This window comes from Haliotis rubra, unplaced genomic scaffold (genome assembly GCF_003918875.1).
Source record: "Haliotis rubra isolate DU_JTF1 unplaced genomic scaffold, ASM391887v1 Scf1325, whole genome shotgun sequence".
Classification (NCBI taxonomy): Eukaryota; Metazoa; Mollusca; class Gastropoda; order Lepetellida; family Haliotidae; genus Haliotis; species Haliotis rubra.
In genome coordinates, this window is record NW_025765254.1 from 35,422 (window position 1) to 53,703 (window position 18,282).

General features: G+C 38.8%; 1 protein-coding gene across 1 annotated transcript; it reads right to left on the reverse strand.

Annotated features, from left to right (window-relative positions):
* Nucleotides 1–8,634: 8,634 nt before the first annotated feature.
* LOC124267624 (selenoprotein S-like) lies at nt 8,635–14,899 on the reverse strand. Its single transcript, XM_046702585.1, has 5 exons — nt 14,668–14,899; nt 10,911–11,078; nt 10,022–10,128; nt 9,157–9,240; nt 8,635–8,667 (listed from the first exon to the last, which is right to left on the reverse strand). The coding sequence occupies exons 1-5, from the start codon at nt 14,753–14,755 to the stop codon at nt 8,635–8,637; spliced, it is 480 nt and encodes a 159-aa protein (XP_046558541.1). The 5' UTR covers nt 14,756–14,899.
* Nucleotides 14,900–18,282: the final 3,383 nt, after the last annotated feature.

Consider the following 18,282-nt stretch of genomic DNA (forward strand, 5'->3'; position numbering starts at 1 on the left):
CCAAAGATATAACTTCATTATCCGGGAAGAAATTCTTTGTGCATCCTTCGTCTAAAATAAATTCTTTGATTTCAGCGAATTCTGTTCTTCAGAAATTGGGATTTAATGTCGATCTTTGTGGCAGTAGAGAAAGGTGTTTTGCAGAAAAGGACCAAAACGTTTTCAATATCAGGAATGTGATGTGCTTTGTGTTGTATTTATTAACATTAAAGTTCCCAATGATTAGTAAAATATACTATAGCTCTATGACAAAATTAATTACTATGACTCTGTGTGACGAAAGTATCAACAGACTTGGACTCGACAGGAACCAAAGGTATTTATTTGTGTTCGAAAGGTATAATTTGTAGTGATGCACCAATGGATCAAATGATCAGATAATTTACCATTTGACAATCAAACTTTGATTATATATTTGAATAAATTCCAATCGATAATACTATACTGTTTTCAAGAATAACAAAGATTGGTGTACATGCAAGATTTGTAAATACCTCCAGGTAGGTCATAATACAGGAGGTCAAGGCTTTTTTTTAGCTTGCCAAGGGAGCCATTGTTTTCTTCTTTTGCAGGTAGTGGATAAAAATATTAGTTTTAGGGTGGATGCATATATTATTTAGACCCATGTTTAATAATATGTTGGAATATGCAAGCATTGATGAAGGTTTCGTAAAGGCATGTAGTATGTTATGAAGACATATTAAAAACAACTCCCAAGGTTGGAATTATCAATTAACCCCCTTGCCTTACGTCCATGTCCACTGGGTTTTTTTCTGTTGGGCAAGCAAATTTGTATATCACACTGTACCGGTGTCCATTTGACTTTCCAATGTTAATTATGTTGTTTATTTAAACCATCAGCAAGAAAACGGTCGGTATAGTGGAAAAATTATCAGGGCAAGTTACTTTACATGTGCCACTGTATCAGAGTACACAATCAATTTTAAAGTTATTTCTACCCCTGAATTCCTGATAAATATATCACATTGAAATCGAAACAAGCTGAGCAGACTGTGAAGAAACTGTCTGCTTCCCCACCACATATAATCGCATCACGAAAACATTCTGTATTTATGAAAGGCTCAATTCTTATTGAATTCACGAACATGGTTGGAAATGTATACATTTATTGATATTTGTCACATTCACTCTTAGATCTATAGTCGTTCTATTCTGATTCTACATGGAAGTCGACACATAGATATTGAGGTCTACTTTCTCAATTTTCGCACACACAAACAATTGGCAACATAAGTATCTAATCCATAAAAGTATCTTGGACATCAATGTACAACTTCTAAATGCCACTGAAAGACATCATAAGTATCTATGTCGAAACGTTGCATGTAAGTATTAAAGAAGTTGTTAGCCATAAAATTATCCTTGTCCATTCTTTGAATATGAACTAGTTAATGCCAGTACTACCACCCTTTATAATTTTGTTAGCATTGAAATGCTTAAAGTTTCTTACCATATGTCTTGTTATCTTCTATGCTTCCAGGTGATCCTGCCATCTCTGGAGGTTAAAAAGGGCACGGCTGTCGTTTAGTTCAACAGAAGGTAGCCGCGAACATAAAAAATTAAATTTTGTATTCTGCTTGAGCTGAAGAAGGCATTACAGTAATATTAAATGCACCTGGTATATCATTACCAGTATGCGCTGAAATTGGTTTTGAAATATTTCAAACACTTTTAGTGTCACAAGTATTTTATGGCAACTTATGTATGTATAGCATATTTTGTATCCTTGTTATATATTGTATATTGATAATGGATAGACCATACAGAATGTGTTTGTAAAATTTGTAAAAGACATATCGAGGATGAGTATCTTTTTATTTGTATTTGTAGTGCCTAAGAAGAAATTAGAACCAAATATATACCTGAATAATTTGCCCATCCTATATGTCACAAATTTGCAATATTGATGTGCAGAAACAATGAAACATGTAACAGGTTGGGGGTGGGGAACGTGGTCGTCAGGATATATTTTATGTCCCATCCCAACCGTCAATTTTGAAAGTTATGTAAAAAAGGATTAAAAGAAAATTCTAACAAATAAATAAAGTCAATGAATCTTTACTCACTGTTGTTGTTATTTATTTTATAGGTGGCAATAACAATTCAAGAATAGGCAACTGCAAGAGTGAATTAAACTTTTGCTAGTTTACCGGCTTGTTCGTTATAACAGTTCAGAGTACTGTAGATCTATTATTCCTATAACTTCCAAATTTCCAATTTCACAAGAATAACTACTGTGCGCAAAGGCAGAGCCAAGAATGCAGCACTGTAATTCAAATATAAAACTCTAATAAGCCCCAAAACACTAGAACTTATGTTGAGTCTGTTGTCTCTGTAACTGCTTTTGAAGGAGAGTATGCTATATGAGATGCCGTCATACTTCCGGTAATGCATGTAGCAGAGGCCACCGAATGCAAGAAGAATGCGATCTAACATCCAAATAAGATGTGACATTAAATTAAATGGATATAGTGTACCAACTGCAACCTCCAGGAACACGCCTGGGTAAGTACTTTTTTAATATTCATTTATATTTTAGCAGATTTAATGTATAAACAATCTCTGAATCAACAACACATGTTTTGATGACGTAATCGCCTGGTGATCGCGTGACAATTCGAGCATATCTCTGGAGTGAATCATAACCATTAAATCTTACGACAAAATACATTAATATAAACTTGTAACTACAATATACAATGTTTTTACATACAATACATGTATGTTATAAGATGTAATCATATCTTGAGAATGTCTTACAGTGGCATTCCCCTCCCCAAAAAAATAACGAGTCTACTATTCTTTTTGGAAAGCCTGCTATCAAGCAACTTTTGTGTAATTAGCAGTTGTTGTGTATTGACAATTCAACTTTCAACTCTATTATTTAGCATGAATTTTCATCATTATGTAAATAACTCTTCAAACTTACTTATACAGTACTCTCCCTAGTGTACTGTGATGTCACTTGCATTGTGACATCATAACTCAGTTATGACTTCATAGTCCTAACTGTCAGTTCACCTGATGAAGGGACCTGGAATGGTCTCGAAACGTTGTGAGAGAAATTACAAAGAAGTTAAATCCATAAAAATATCTTGGATGTCTTGAGAAGTTAATGAACATGATCTCATAACGTGATAAAAATGCAAAGTCCTCGATCATGTATAGAACAGTGATGTGGGCCTAAGACCACCCCACATCAGAAATAAACTTGACTTCAATAAGAATTAAATATTATTCTACTAAATTATACCCTGTCTTTTTATCTTTAGAGAGCATGGGGTTTAGATGTGAAATTCTGTGTCTTGTGTTGCAGAAAAAAGTTGCGTTCGTGAACTCTTCAGGAGGTCTTCATGAAGTCTTCATGAAATCTTCGTTAACTCTTCAGGTCTTCATGAACTCTTCAAGAAGTCTTCGTTAACACTTCAAGAAGTCTTCAAGAACTCTTCAGGAGGTCTTCATGAACTCTTCAGGAGGTCTTCATGAACTCTTCGTTAACTCTTCATGAAGTATTCATGAACTCTTCAGGAAGTCTTCATGAAGTGTTCATGAAATCTTCTTCATGAAGAATTCATGAACATTAAATGAGACATTTACTTCATGAAGACTTCATGAAGTTCCTTCATGAAGTTCCTTCATGAAGAGTTCATGAAGGAACTTCATGAAGAGTTCATGAACACTTCATGAAGGAACTTCATGAACTCTTCATGAAGGAACTTCATGAAGTCTCATTTAATGTTCATGAAGTATTCATGAAGTTTTCATGAAGACACTTCATGAAGAATTCATGAAGAATTCATGATCTTTCGAAGGGGTAATATAAGTCAGTGCTATACAGCTAAGGTATGGGAGTTACGAGCAGTTTAGTGCTAAGATTGCTTTCTTTAACGACACAATCATATCACTATTATGCTGCATGTTTATCCCACATCCTATGAACGATTAGTACAATTAAAGAAGTTTGACTTTACAAACCGCATACCACCACAGCAGTATTTCATTGTAAAGTTTTGGTTTTACGCCGCTTTTAGCAATATTCCAGCAACATCGCGGCAGGGGACACCAGAAATGGGCTTCACACATTATACCCATGTGGGGATTGGAACCCGGGTCCTTGGCGTGACGAGCCAACACTTTAACCACAAGGCTACCCCACCGCCCTTCATCATAATAACCAGTTTTAAGGTATGATCTGGAAACAAAGTCTACCTTTCATATTTTCTAAGTTCAACTTTCATCTTCAAAATACCAGTCAAGTGATAAGAGCAGTGTTCGAAATAGCCATTGGCCCGCTAGACTGTGGCTAGTAAATATCGAGTCGGGACAGTACATCTCCACAGTCAAAGGTCCGACTGGCTGGCGAATTTTCACGGGGTCATTTTGTAAATATATCACTCTCTCCGACTTGTTCACTTACAATGCACTTTTAAGTCTAGCAAGATTATGGCCTGATAAAGAGGTTCATCATATTAGCAGTTTAATGATGAAACCTGTGTCATGCTGATAATATCTTATTCTCATCTATTTCTGTAATGTTGTGCTTAGTTTCTACATGCAAATTTCAGTCTAGTGAATTATCTTTTTGACTAGTAACTTTCAGGCATAGCTAGCCTGACTGGGTAGCAAAATTTGGGAACTATTTCGCACACTTGATAAGAGTGAAAAGAAGTAGATTAGTCTTAAAAATATAAGCCAGACAATCGGGCTTGGGGAGATGTTTTTCAGGCAGCCTGACATGAAAGTTGTCAGCCTCGGGCAGGTGGGCAGTGCGTTATTTCGATCACTGATGTTTATCCCATATCCTATGAATTACTAACGTTTAGTACAATTAGGGGTCAGATGCCACGACAGCAGTGGGTTGATATGAAGTAGACTTTATGTGATGGTCTCACAGCTAATGGTGATTGATATGAGGGCAAATACTCAGATGTGTCAAGTAATTAGTAGATAAACGACGGTGTTTTCAATCCAGAACTGTTTTACCTGTAGATTTGACAGTCCTAAATAGATTATGGAACTCTCAACACAGCTTGGGGTCAGTGATTACAATGTGTCAGTGTTATGTTTCTAGGATTTGGGTGACTTGAATTCTGTAATGGATAACAGGCCTGCCAAACTTATAACAGGCCTACAAAAACAATTGCTGGGTTGAGGATTTGTGAGCAGACCATTTTGGAACTAAAGAGTATACAAAGCATTTGGAAAATGAAGAGCAAGCAAAGCATTTGGGAACTGAAGAGAATGCAAAGCATTTGGAAACTGAAGAGAATGCAAAGCATTTGGAAACTGAAGAGGATGCAGAGCATTTGGAAACTGAAGAGAATGCAGAGCATTTGTAAACTGAAGAGAATGCAGAGCACTTGGAAACTGAAGAGAATGCAGAGCATTTGGAAACTGAAGAGAATGCAGAGCACTTGGAAACTGAAGAGAATGCAGAGCATTTGGAAACTGAAGAGAATACAAAGCATTTGGAAACTGAAGAGTATGCAGAGCATATGGAAACTGAAGAGTATGCAGAGTACATGGAAACTGAAGAGAATGCAGAGCACTTGGAAACTGAAGAGAATGCAAAGCATTTGGAAAATCGAAGAGAATGCAAAGCATTTGGAAACTGAAGAGAATGCAGAGCATTTGGAAACTGAAGAGAATGCAAAGCACTTGGAAACTGAAGAGAATGCAAAGCATTTGGAAAATCGAAGAGAATGCAAAGCATTTGGAAACTGAAGAGAATGCAAAGCATTTGGAAACTGAAGAGAATGCAGAAGCATTTGGAAACTGAAGAGAATGCAGAGCACTTGGAAAGCTGAAGAGAATGCAGAGCATTTGAAACTGAAGAGAATGCAGAGCATTTGGAAACTGAAGAGTATGCAGAGCATATGGAAACTGAAGAGAATGCAGAGCACTTGGAAACTGAAGAGTATGCAGAGCACTTGGAAACTGAAGAGAATGCAGAGCACTTGGAAACTGAAGAGAATGCAGAGCACTTGGAAACTGAAGAGAATGCAGAGCATTTGGAAACTGAAGAGAATGCAGAGCATTTGGAAACTGAAGAGAATGCAAAGCACTTGGAAACTGAAGAGAATGCAAAGCATTTGGAAAATCGAAGAGAATGCAAAGCATTTGGAAACTGAAGAGTATGCAAAGCATTTGGAAACTGAAGAGAATGCAGAGCACTTGGAAACTGAAGAGAATGCAAAGCATTTGGAAACTGAAGAGAATGCAGAGCACTTGGAAACTGAAGAGAATGCAGAGCATTTGGAAACTGAAGAGAATGCAGAGCATTTGGAAACTGAAGAGTATACAGAGCATATGGAAACTGAAGAGAATGCAGAGCACTTGGAAACTGAAGAGTATGCAGAGCACTTGGAAACTGAAGAGAATGCAGAGCACTTGGAAACTGAAGTGAATACAGAGCATTTGGAACATGAAGAGTATGCAGAGCATATGGAAACTGAAGAGTATGCAGAGTACATGGAAACTGAAGAGAATGCAGAGCACTTGGAAACTGAAGAGAATGCAGAGCACTTGGAAACTGAAGAGAATGCAGAGCAGTTTGGAAACTGAAGGGAATGCAGAGCAGTGGGAAACCGAGGAGCAAGCAGAGCATTTGGAACATGAAGAGTGAGTAGCTTTGCACATGCCTATGAGCAAAGGAATATTCCGAATACACAGTATAACTTCATGTGGCAATTCAGAAAATGAAACATAAAAGGAAGGGGGAAAACTTTCTTCATTATTCCAACTCAAACATATTACCTAGATCAGGGCAACGGTGGAGTCTCGTAGTTAAAGCTTTCACTCATCACAACGAAGACCTGAGTTCAACTCCCTGCATGGATACAATGTGTAAAGCTCATTTCTCGTGTTCCCGCATGATGTTGCTTGAATATTGCGAAAAGCGCCGCTATACACATTTCACTCAATATTATTTACATCATAGGGAAATTAGATTCACTGATGTCAAAGACCGAAGTTGTATTCCATTTGGCAGACTAGCTGCAATGATCAACAATAAGCCAAAAACAGCTTAGACAACTTAATCAACAGCAAAGGGTTCATTTCAATAGAGTCTCAACAGTTATCTCCCTTGAACAGCAACTGGTAAGTCTTCGGTAAAAGGAAAAAACAGATGGTTAAGATTCTGTGTAACCATGGTAACATACTCTCACAGTTCGACGACAGTGACCCCAGAGGAAATATTCTCAAGGACAAACAACATCATGCCTTTTCACCCTGGCAACGGTTTTATGTTAAAGTCAGCCATCGCCAACAGAAATCTCCAGTTAATGCCCATCTAATTTGCATGGATTAGTCCACAAGTTTAATTTTGTAATATTTTCTGAAACATCTGTCAGCACTTGGTGACGTGTGGTGAAATTGGGTTTAACGTCGTGCTTGAGAATATTTCGCTCACATGACGACGTGCATGCGTGTGTGTGTGTATGTGCGGCTGCTTGTACTAGCCCAGACTTAAGCTGGTTTTATAGTGCTAGCCCACTGGGATACCATGCCGCAGTGAAGCATGAATACCCCACTCAGACACATTATACTGACTCCGAGCCGACCAGTCCTTGCTGTACCCATTAATGCTGAACACCAGGCAGGGACCAACAAGTATCATATTTTAACGTCTTTTGGTATGACGCAGTCGAGGATCGAACCCGCGACTTTCCGCTCTCCGCTTTCCGCTCTCTCTTCATGCATGTCTAGGTTTGTTAGTTGAATGAATGAAGGAAACAAGAAAACTTGGCACCCAGAGAGAGACACTGAGAGTTTTTTGGTTTTACGCCGCTTATAGCAATATTCCAGCAATATCACGGCGGGGAACACCAGAAATGGGCTTCACACATTGTACCCATGTGGGGAATCGAACCCAGGCCTTTGGTGTGATGAGCGAACACTTTAACCACAAGGCTACCCCACCGCCCTACTGAGATGATATTAATTGATAATAATATAAAGGAAACACAAATGTTATCAGTAATTTTTACACCACAAAAATTATCAATCATGGTCACGGAAATTGCCGATCAATTTGGGTGAACCGGGTTGCGAAAAATGTATCGCTATATATCGCATTTTGAAGTTCGAATTGCAATATACCAGTTAACCAGTATTATCCCCCACCCCTACCCATATGGCTGGAATATTGCTGAGTTTAGGGATAAACGGACCAGTGAATTATCCAAATCAATCTGAGAAATACATGTGTAATTATACTATCCACTATCTCTGTATTTTACAAATATAACAGATCAATGCTCATGCTGTTGATCACTGGACTGATCATACTGCCATTATAATTGTTTTGCCATTCAATTGTTTTACTGCCATTCTTCTGAGTGTGGAAATTGTAATTACTTAGTAATTTGCATAGTGAGTGAGTTGAGTTTTACGAGACATATATTCCAGCTATATGGCGTCAGTCTGTAAATAATCGAGTCTGGACCAGACACTTCAGTGATCAACATCATGAGTATTGATCTGCGCAAATGGGATATAATGAAATGTGTCAACCAAGTCAGCAAACCTGTCCACTCGATCCCATTAGTCCCCTCTCAGTAAATTGTATAATGAAATTGTTAATTGTAGGACATTTCTTAATCATTTGTTTCATTTACAGATTTCTGGGTTAACTTTGTGTCTCTGGAAATCAACACACAACACAAAGAGCAACAACAACATTGCGTTTCTCCAGTTTGTGGTCCTCTATCAATCAAAAAAGAAGAAAAAGTAATATGTAGAGATGGTAGGCTGTTTCACATACAGGAGATGGTAGGCTCTCTCTCGTCTAAGAGACCACAGGCTGTCTCACGTACAAGAGACCACAAGCTGTCTCACGTACAAGAGACGGTAGGCTGTCTCACGTACAAGACACGGTAGGCTGTCTCACGTACAAGAGATGGTAAGCTGTCTCACGTACAAAACACGGTAGGGTGTCCAACATACAAGAAACGGTAGGCTGTCTCACGTACAAGACATGATAGGCTGTCTCACGTACAAGAGAAGGTAGGCTGTCTCACGTAAAAGAGACGGCAGGCTGTCTCACGTACAAAAGACGGTAGGCGTCTGACGTACACGTTACGTCTCTGACTGGTGATGAATGGTTTCAAATGACAGATATATTGAACATACCGGCTTATACCTGGATCTGTAGCCCTTTCCTTCTAAGTGACGATCCCAATCTTCAATCTTTTGTTTCCTCTTTTCTTCCTCTTTCTGTCACAAAAAATCAGGCAGTGAGTATGCTTTTATGCTGCTTTTAGCAATATTCCAGCAATATCACGGCGGGACACCCAAAATGGGCTTCACACTTAGTACCCATGTGGGGAATCGAGCCCGTGTCTTCGGCGTGACGAGCAAATGCTATATTTCGTGCTACTTCACACAATTTAGGAAATTGTTGCAAATTTAAAAAATGTAAAGTTTGAAACTTAAATTACAACGAAAAATGAACCCCACTTTCTATTTATTTGTCCATCATATAGCTTTCTCAGGCAAAGACTGACTGACTGACTGAGTTTGGTTTTACGTCGCTTTTAGCAATATTCCAGCAAATGGGCTTCACACATTGTACCCATGTGGGGATTCGAACCCGGGTTCTTGGCGTGATGAGCCAACGCTTTAACCGCTGGGCTACCCCACCACCACCCCAGGCAAAGATATTTAGCAAGCAAAAACATTTCAGTGTGTGACATTAAGTGACTGATTGTATTAAACTCAATGACTGAGACACAGACATTTGCATTCTTGACAGACACGAATGAAACAGATGTGCAATACAAATGTATAAAATGGATTTCACATGTTAGCACATGTTAAATTCGATCAATGACACTGTACCTATATTTGTACAAAACAGCCTGTGATCTACAAGTACAGATAATAACGTCTCCCAGGAGATTTGCGCAAGGCAAACAAGGGTAAAAAAACCATGAGCAACAATCAAAACAAAAGGCACAATGCCCTGGCATCCCTAGGTGTAATACAAAGCCCATACCTTTCTCTGTTTCTCTGCATATTCTTCTGCCTGGGCATTGAGCTGTTCCTGCATACGCTGTCGAGACTGTTCCATTGCCTCATGGCGGCTCTGAGCCACACCTACATCTGGAGTAAACATCAGTTCAAAAGTTTTACGACAGAGATACAAGACTTCTTGAACAGTAATCATCAGCGGATTCCCTACATGGGTACAATGTGTGGAGCCCATTTCTGGTGTCCCAGAATGATGATATTGCTGGGATATTGCTAAGATTGGCATAAAACCACACTCACCCATTTTAGTGGACATAATGTGGAGTGAGTGAGTTTAGTTTTATGCCACACTCCGCAACATTCCAGCCATATGGCGGCAGTCTGTAAATAATCGAGTGTGGACCAGACAATCCAGTGATCAACAGCATGAGCATCGATCTGCGCAATTGGGAACCGATGGCATGTGTCAACCAAGTCAGCGAAACTGACGACCCGATCCCGTTAGTCGCCTCTTACGACAAGCATAGTCACCTTTTATGGCAAGCACATGGGTTGCCGAAGACCTATTCTACCCCGGGTCTTCAGGGGTCTGACATAATGTGGATCCCCCTAAACGCAATCACCTTAATATCAGACTTTGGTACTTGCTACTGCAACACATATTGGTGCAACCACTACAGGTCACTTGACATTTGCTCATCCAGAGTATCAGTCAACAGATTATGAAATTACAGTCCAAATGCATAGTTTCATCACCCTTCTTCATAAGAACCATCATCACCACCATAAATTATGAATGGTCCCTAACACATTACAGTTCACCTTTGCTAAATCAAACATTTATATTAAAACAACATGATGAAGTTCTCATAACATTTATTTGATAATTTTAACTAAGATGACTTGTACAGGGCTTGGAACTAAAACTTGGTCTATGAAAAAAAATGTCAGCTTCTTGTAGCTCTCTTCCTCTCGAGACTTCTGCATCTTGTCCCATGATGCCTGGAACTTTTTCCGCAGGTAGAAAGGGAGTAGAACACCAGCAAGCAGGAACCAGCCGTAGGTCTGTATCACCTCCACACCTGAAACACATGCTCACAGACATCAGAATTTGTAGGGTGTGCGTGTGTGTGTGTGAGACACAACATAGTACAGGGCTCCAGATAAGGGCCGTATTGGCGTATGTACGGATATAAAATAAGCATTATACGGTAGGAAATAATTTAGAAAACATTGCAGATACGCACCACAGCAATGGTGTAGGTCTTAGAATCATTTACAGACGTATTTATCTGAAAAAGTATTGTTTCATTGTTTATTGACCTGTTTACACAAGAGTAGCAATGTTGTGGTGGATATATGAAACGAAACACAAGATTACTGATACTCCATTAAATTCCATTCAGTACTCTAAATGAACTTTTATTGTTTTCCAATACTCCTTTATTGAAAAAATAAGGAGTACGTACTCCTGATCATGAATATTTATCTGGAGCCCTGATAGTATAGACACGTTAATTCCCTCAGCAGGATGATAAAGGGATGTTTGCTAGTAAACATGGTAAAGATGTGTCAGTTCCTTAAGGATGATAGAGACAAGTTTGGTAGTAGGGCTGTGTATATACCAGTACAGTATCTCGCAATACGATTATCACGATATGGTTTGGGTTCTGCAATATATTGGGACATCCAGAGTTAGCTCCCTTTGAATTAGCTGCCCTTAACAAAATGTGCTCTGAAAGTGCCAAATAGACTTTTATTTCTGTTGGTTTCATGTAACATTTTACAAGTGGAAGTGTCTTTATAAGTGGCTCCAAAAGTGCCAAATATTCTACAGGCTGATTTAAGTTTTGTGGGTTTGAATGGTTTCATGTGTGACGTTTTGGAGGAATTAAGTGGCCGCAAATGGACCAATCTTTTAATAAAAGCAAGATTTATGGTTTGTCAAGATGTCAACTTCTTGTTGTGAATAGCACGATGTTTTGGAGTGTATGCTTGCTCCTTCATCAGGTCATGAAGAAGCAAGCATACACTCCGAAATGTCGTGTTATTCACGATAAAGAAGTTGACACTTATAAATCTTGCTTTTCTTATGCATTCAACTTCTACATGCCCTTCAAAGATTTGACCATTCTTTTATTTGGACTTATTAGTAGAACCTCTGGCTCTGAGTGACCATTTCACATTATTTTGTTATTTTTGTTTGTTTCATAATGGGACATATGTTATCAATTTATCATAAAGGCCAAAGTCTTATAAATCTTGTAGGACTGTATAATGACATTCTAGTCAAGGATCTTAGTTATTGGAGGTCACATGAAATTATAAGCTCAAGTAGTTCGCCTAAATCATGTTTTTGTTTCAGTTTGCAATAGTTCATGTTAACACATGTTCAAATTGGTGTTGAATCTGAATGAAACACTGACAAACAATACCAATTTACATACTGCATTGAAGAGCATCTGTTGAAGCAAACAACACTGACCATGAAAATCATGTTATACTATTACCTTTATCATTATGTTCGCAAAACGTTGTTGTAATACAATACTTCAATTAATCATTCTACATTAAGGCTCTATATCATTTTATATATCTGTAAACCACTGACATACAGCCATACACAATGGGGATGGGGAGCCTGATAGTGTGGTGTAACAGCAACTAAGAAGATGATGTCATACACAGAGAGCTATTATGAATTTTTTATGTACGCACTTGGACAGAAACCTTCCAGTCAGTATACCACAATATGTATTGCAATATCTCTTAAATTATTGCAATATATCGCAATATGAGAATCAGGGCAATATGCAGCCATATTTGGTATAAAAAATTTGTCAACTTAAAAGGATCATAAAAGGGTGTTTGCAAGTAAAACAGTATCAATTCATTTGGATCGTAAAGGGGTGTTTGCTGTAAAGATGTGTCAGATCCCTAAGGTGAGGTGAGGTGAAATTGGGTTTAACGTCGTGCTTGAGAATATTTCGCTTATATGACGACGTGCATGCGTGTGTATGTCTATGTGCGGCTGCTTGTACTAGCCCAGACTGAAGCTGGTTTTATAGCGCTAGCCCACTGAGATACCATGCCGCAGCAAAGCATGAATACCCACTCAGACACATTATGCTGCCTCCGAGCCGACCAGTCCATGTTGTACCCATTAATGCCAAGCGCCAGGCAAGAACCAACAAGTACCATATGTTAACGTATTTTGGTATGACGCGATCGGGGATCGAACCAGCGACCTTCCGATCTCCGGGCGGATGCTCTAACCACTACATCACGGAGGTGGTCTAGATCCCTACGGATGGTAAAGGGGTGTTTGCTAGTAAAATGGTGTCAGCTCCCTAAGACCCAGGGAGTGGGACTTAAGCCCAGTGTGGGCCAGGTTAGTAATGTTAAACGAGACAGTGGGAGTGCTATAGTGAAATAATTCCTCTAGTAAGACCAGGCCTGTTTCACTCCAACTAGTGCACCAAGAATAATTATCTTTCTGTAACGCATGATCTATATTTGAATGACCCTCCCTATGTTATATATAGCTCCAGATAAGATTTAGCTCATGTGGGTACTGTACCCACTGTATTTTTTTGGGAGTGGGTATTATGAATGTTGAGTGGGTATTTCAGTTTCCGTTCCCCACTGCTTTCAAATATGTGCGTATTTCAGTCATTTCACTCATTTCACTCACCTGAGTATTATGTCATTGAGTAAGTTTACTAAGCAGGTATGTTCTGCCTTATGTCATACCTAATCAAAACCAACTTAAATATAATGGAAATAATTTCATAAAAAAAATCACTCATCCTATACTGACAGTACAACACTAGTCCTATACTAACAGTACAACTTGATAGCAATCAATGTCTTTTTCATTACGCAAGCAATTTTCATAAATATATTCCGTACGCATTTGTTTTAAACTTTTTGCGTATCCAACATTTTAAATGAGTAATTGGTATGCAACAATTATATTTCAGTGTGTAACTGGAAATTTTCTTTGCGCATTTTACCCGGATACGCAGCTCATCTGGGCCTCTGTTATATACTCTTTTCAGGACTGTGTGTGTGTTTAGTTTTACACCACACCCAGCAATATTCCAGCTATATATGTTTGTAAATAATCGAGTCTGGACCAGACAATCCAGTGATCAACAGCATGAGCATCGATCTGCGCAATTGATAACCAATGACATGTGTCAACCAAGTCAGCGAGCCTGACCACCCGTTCCCGTTAGTCGCCTCTTACGACAAGCAACCCGCCTCTAACCCGGACCTTCATGGGTAACTTTTTTCAGGACCCATAGTGGAAGACAATGTATGATAAAGCACTTATATACATGTTTATTTCCTCCAGACCATCCCTAATTATGAGTAGTTTTGTTTTGTTGTTGTTTTTGTTGTTTTTTGTTTTTTGTTTTTTGTTTTTTTTTTGTTTTGTTTTGTTGTTTTGTTGTTGTTTTTTGGGGGGGTGTATTACCCTCCACAACAAAGCTGTCATTTTGGTGGATGACCACCCTCTCATCCCAATGCCCAGCCATTCCCCCGTCCTAGCCAAAGTACATGACAGGCAAAATGCTAGTCTGTCACACATAATATATTCAAGAAATCCCATGCAAGTCTTGGATGCGTTCATTACTGAGACGAGATGTTAGTCTAACAAAATACCTGTAGAAAACACGTTGCTGACTAAAGCTGGATTTTCATTTCGTAAAACCTCTGGATGAGGATTCCCATCTCCGCCAACATCTCCCATGGTGCGAGACCGTATTTGACCACGGTGCAGTCACTATCGACGCTGTTCACCTTATAATACGTGTTCTAGTAACATCGACAAACGAAAACACGAATCATCAAAACAAAACTCGGCACGTCACAGGAAGTTAACACAAACACACCTCACTTCAAGAGACATCTAAAGGGAGATAACTCGAGACCAAACTTGCTCATTTTGAGATGACTGAAATAATGAACCGAAAAACTGTAGGATTAGCACAATCTCCTCTTTTTATAATATATATGTGGTTCATGCCATTTAATAATAATTCACACGTAGAATGCGCTTAGGGGGAGATGCGCACACATCCCGAAACACACTTTTTGAAAAGCAAACATTTACTGTCAGCAACGCTGTTCGGACAGACTCGTCAGCAGCTAAATTTTGTATAGTAAATTGACAGTATATGATTTTGTTGAATTACGAACTACGCAGACGTATCCAGAGGTGCGTGTGTGTGCGTGTGCGTGTGCAGGGATGCCCATCAGTTATCAGACTTCCTTTTTTGGTGGAAGCTACAGGTGCGGTGGGGTAGCCTAGTGGTTAAAGCGTTGGCTCGTCACGCCGAAGACCCGGGTTCGATTCCCCACATGGGCACAATGTGTTAAGCCCATTTCTGGTGTCCCCCGCCGTGATATTGCTGGAATATTGCTTAAAGCGGCGTAAAACTAAACTCAGTCAGTCAGTCAGTCAGTGGTGGAAGCTACGGTAGCTGAGTGGATCGCAAACATTGTGTGCTGGCCATAAGACGCATCACTCTCACAGTGATGGACCCCATGTGTTCTATAATCTGTGTTTAATAGAACTTTGAGATTATGTTGTGGTCATTCCGTTTAAACAAATACTTTGAAAACTATATGCGTGTATATGCATGTCCGTATCCAGGGAGACTATATAAGTTGTAGAGTATCCCTGCCGTATCATAGCCACGATATGTTTTGCTGGTTTGTTGTTACGCCACACTCAGCAATACAGCAGCTATATAATATATGGCGGCGGTCTGTAAATAATCGAGTCTGGACCAAACAATCAAGTGATCAACAGCATGAGCATCGATCTGCGCAATTGGGAACCTATGACATGTGTCAACCATGTCAGCGAGCCTGACCACCCGATCCCGTTATAGTCGCCTCTTACAAGCATGGGTTACTGAAGACACATTCTAACCCGGACCTTCACGGGTCACATTTCAGGAAAGAATTAAAGTATTATTATCTTGTAGGAAAAGCCAGATATTGCCATGAATCAAAGTTCAATGAATCCGAAAGCAAATGGGCAATGTATGTAAAACCAGGGAGACTATATAAGGAGTTGTAGAGTATCCCTGGTAAAACTTGTAAGTGATTAGTTCAATGTTATGGTAGTGAATGCATGGTTATAAATGAGAGAGCAAGTGATATATCTTTGCTTATTTCTTTTATAGTTTTTATTTTATGTTTTTATTTGTTTATATTTTTTTTACTTATTTTTTTTACTTTTCTATTATTTCATTTCCTCATGTAGTTTAAAAGAATCTGTACTTTACTGAGTAAGTGTAACCCCAAACATAACATGTTACATTTGACCACTTTCTGAAAAACACTATTGATTGATTCCAACCAGTTTCTGTCCCTGTAGTGGTGCTATGCGACGGATGTTGTCAGTATGTCAGGATATCTATTGTAAATTAATTATTGTATTAAATCTAAACAGGAATCTGATGTGATTTTCTAATGAACTTGGAATGAAATTCCAAGCCAGACAGCCGGACTGGTAACTTTTAAAAATTACCAGTCCGCGGATACAATCCTGCCTGTCCGGTTTTCAACAATAAACTGGAGTTACACGTGTTGTGATTGGTTATCGTAACATGAACTGTCCAATCGTAAGTAGTTTAACATAATTTTCATAATACCTCAAACACCTCAAACTGACGACAACAGATAATGTCTGATATTATGAAATATTTACTGTTAGGGGTAAAAATATCTACCAGACCACCGGACAGGCTACTTTTGAAATTTGACCGTCCGAGATGAAAATAAACTGTTCCGGACGGTCGGGCAGGCGGGAAATTTTAAACGCTGCTTATAACACACCAGAAATGGGTTTCCCACAATGCGACCACGTGGGGAATGAACTCGGGTATTCCGCGTGACGAGCGAACGCTTTAACCACAAGGATGCCCCTTCCGGTCAGTTTACTTCCCGAGAAGATCCGGATTAGAAGTGCTCTTCAGCAACCCATGCTGATCTTAAGAGTCGACAAACAGACATGTATTCGCATCCCTATTGCGAAGATCGATGCTCATGCTGTTGATCACTGGATTGTCTGGTCCAGACTCGATTATTTACAGATCGCCGCCATATAGCTGGAATATCGCTGAGTGCGGGTCTACACACCAACCAACCAACCAGTATATTTATTGAGAGCTTTTTATGCCTTTGTCAAACACACACCATCTGTTACGTTTGTAAGGACCCTCCAACATGAAAGCATTGATTAATGTTCACGTTTTCATTGCACGCAATATACCACAACTCCAGTCAAGGTAGTTGACGTATATGTATTAAGGTAAGCAAATGTATTTAAACTTATCTTTAGTGAAGATTTAAATTTTCCCACTTCATCACAAAATATTTATTCTGTTTACTTAACTCTGCATTTTATTAGGACTTTAATTTGAGTGAAGAGATGGGGGATAAAAGTTGTTGTTCCAGATGTTGTCATATGTATTGCGTAATATTTGGGCTCCAAGTGACACATGTAATATTTCATTTCATAATAAGCAAAGTTATTAATAAGCGAAAGAACAATAATCAAAATATTTGTAAGATGTCTCTCGTTATAGTTATAAAAGTGACTGGATGTTTGCGTGTTTTCATTTACGTTTGTACCCGTGAAACATCCCAATTTATTCTTAACCAAAAGAGATATTGTGTTTTGCTGGTTGGCCAGTCATGTTGGCATCAGTGTCAATTGTGATGCCGATTCCGCGGCAAAAGCTGCTCTGAATAAGTCCACTACAAACAAAAACTTCCCGTATTCTGATCTCCGACCCTCCATTAGACAGTATGTGAATGATCATTGGCAAAAAAACTGGAACACTAAAGTTTTAAATAAGCTCCACGCCATCAGGCCATGGGTTAGAGGTTATAACTATTCTGGCCTCTCTCGACATGATGAAGTTGTGTTGAGCGGTGTCGCATTAGGTATATCCAGTCATTTTACACAATCATTTTTTATTTTAAAAGGTGAAGATACACATTTCTGCAGTCTTCGCAATACATAGATAACAATCAAGCAAATTTTGCTTGAATGTGTTGATTTTGCATTTATCAAACATAATTTTTATGATTATGTTCATACCTTATCTGAAATTTATCTGAAAAATTTCTAACCATTTAATTTTAGTTAAAATAAATCAATCTATATGACCCAAAATATAATTTTATCTCAATGGTCCGGTTTTACCCTTGGATATGATTTGCCTTTGAATTTAGTGATTTTCAACATGATTCTTATCA

Excerpts from the sequence above, each read along its gene's own strand:
- LOC124267624 (XM_046702585.1), bottom strand. The coding sequence starts at position 14,755 with ATGGGAGATGTTGGCGGAGATGGGAATCCTCATCCAGAGGTTTTACGA. Across the intron at positions 10,129-10,910 it reads AGACCAAGTTTTAGTTCCAA|ATGTAGGTGTGGCTCAGAGC; the intron begins GCCCTGTACAAG and ends TGTTTACTCCAG. Across the intron at positions 8,668-9,156 it reads ACAGATCCAGGTATAAGCCG|AGACACAAAGTTAACCCAGA; the intron begins GTATGTTCAATA and ends GTTGATTTCCAG.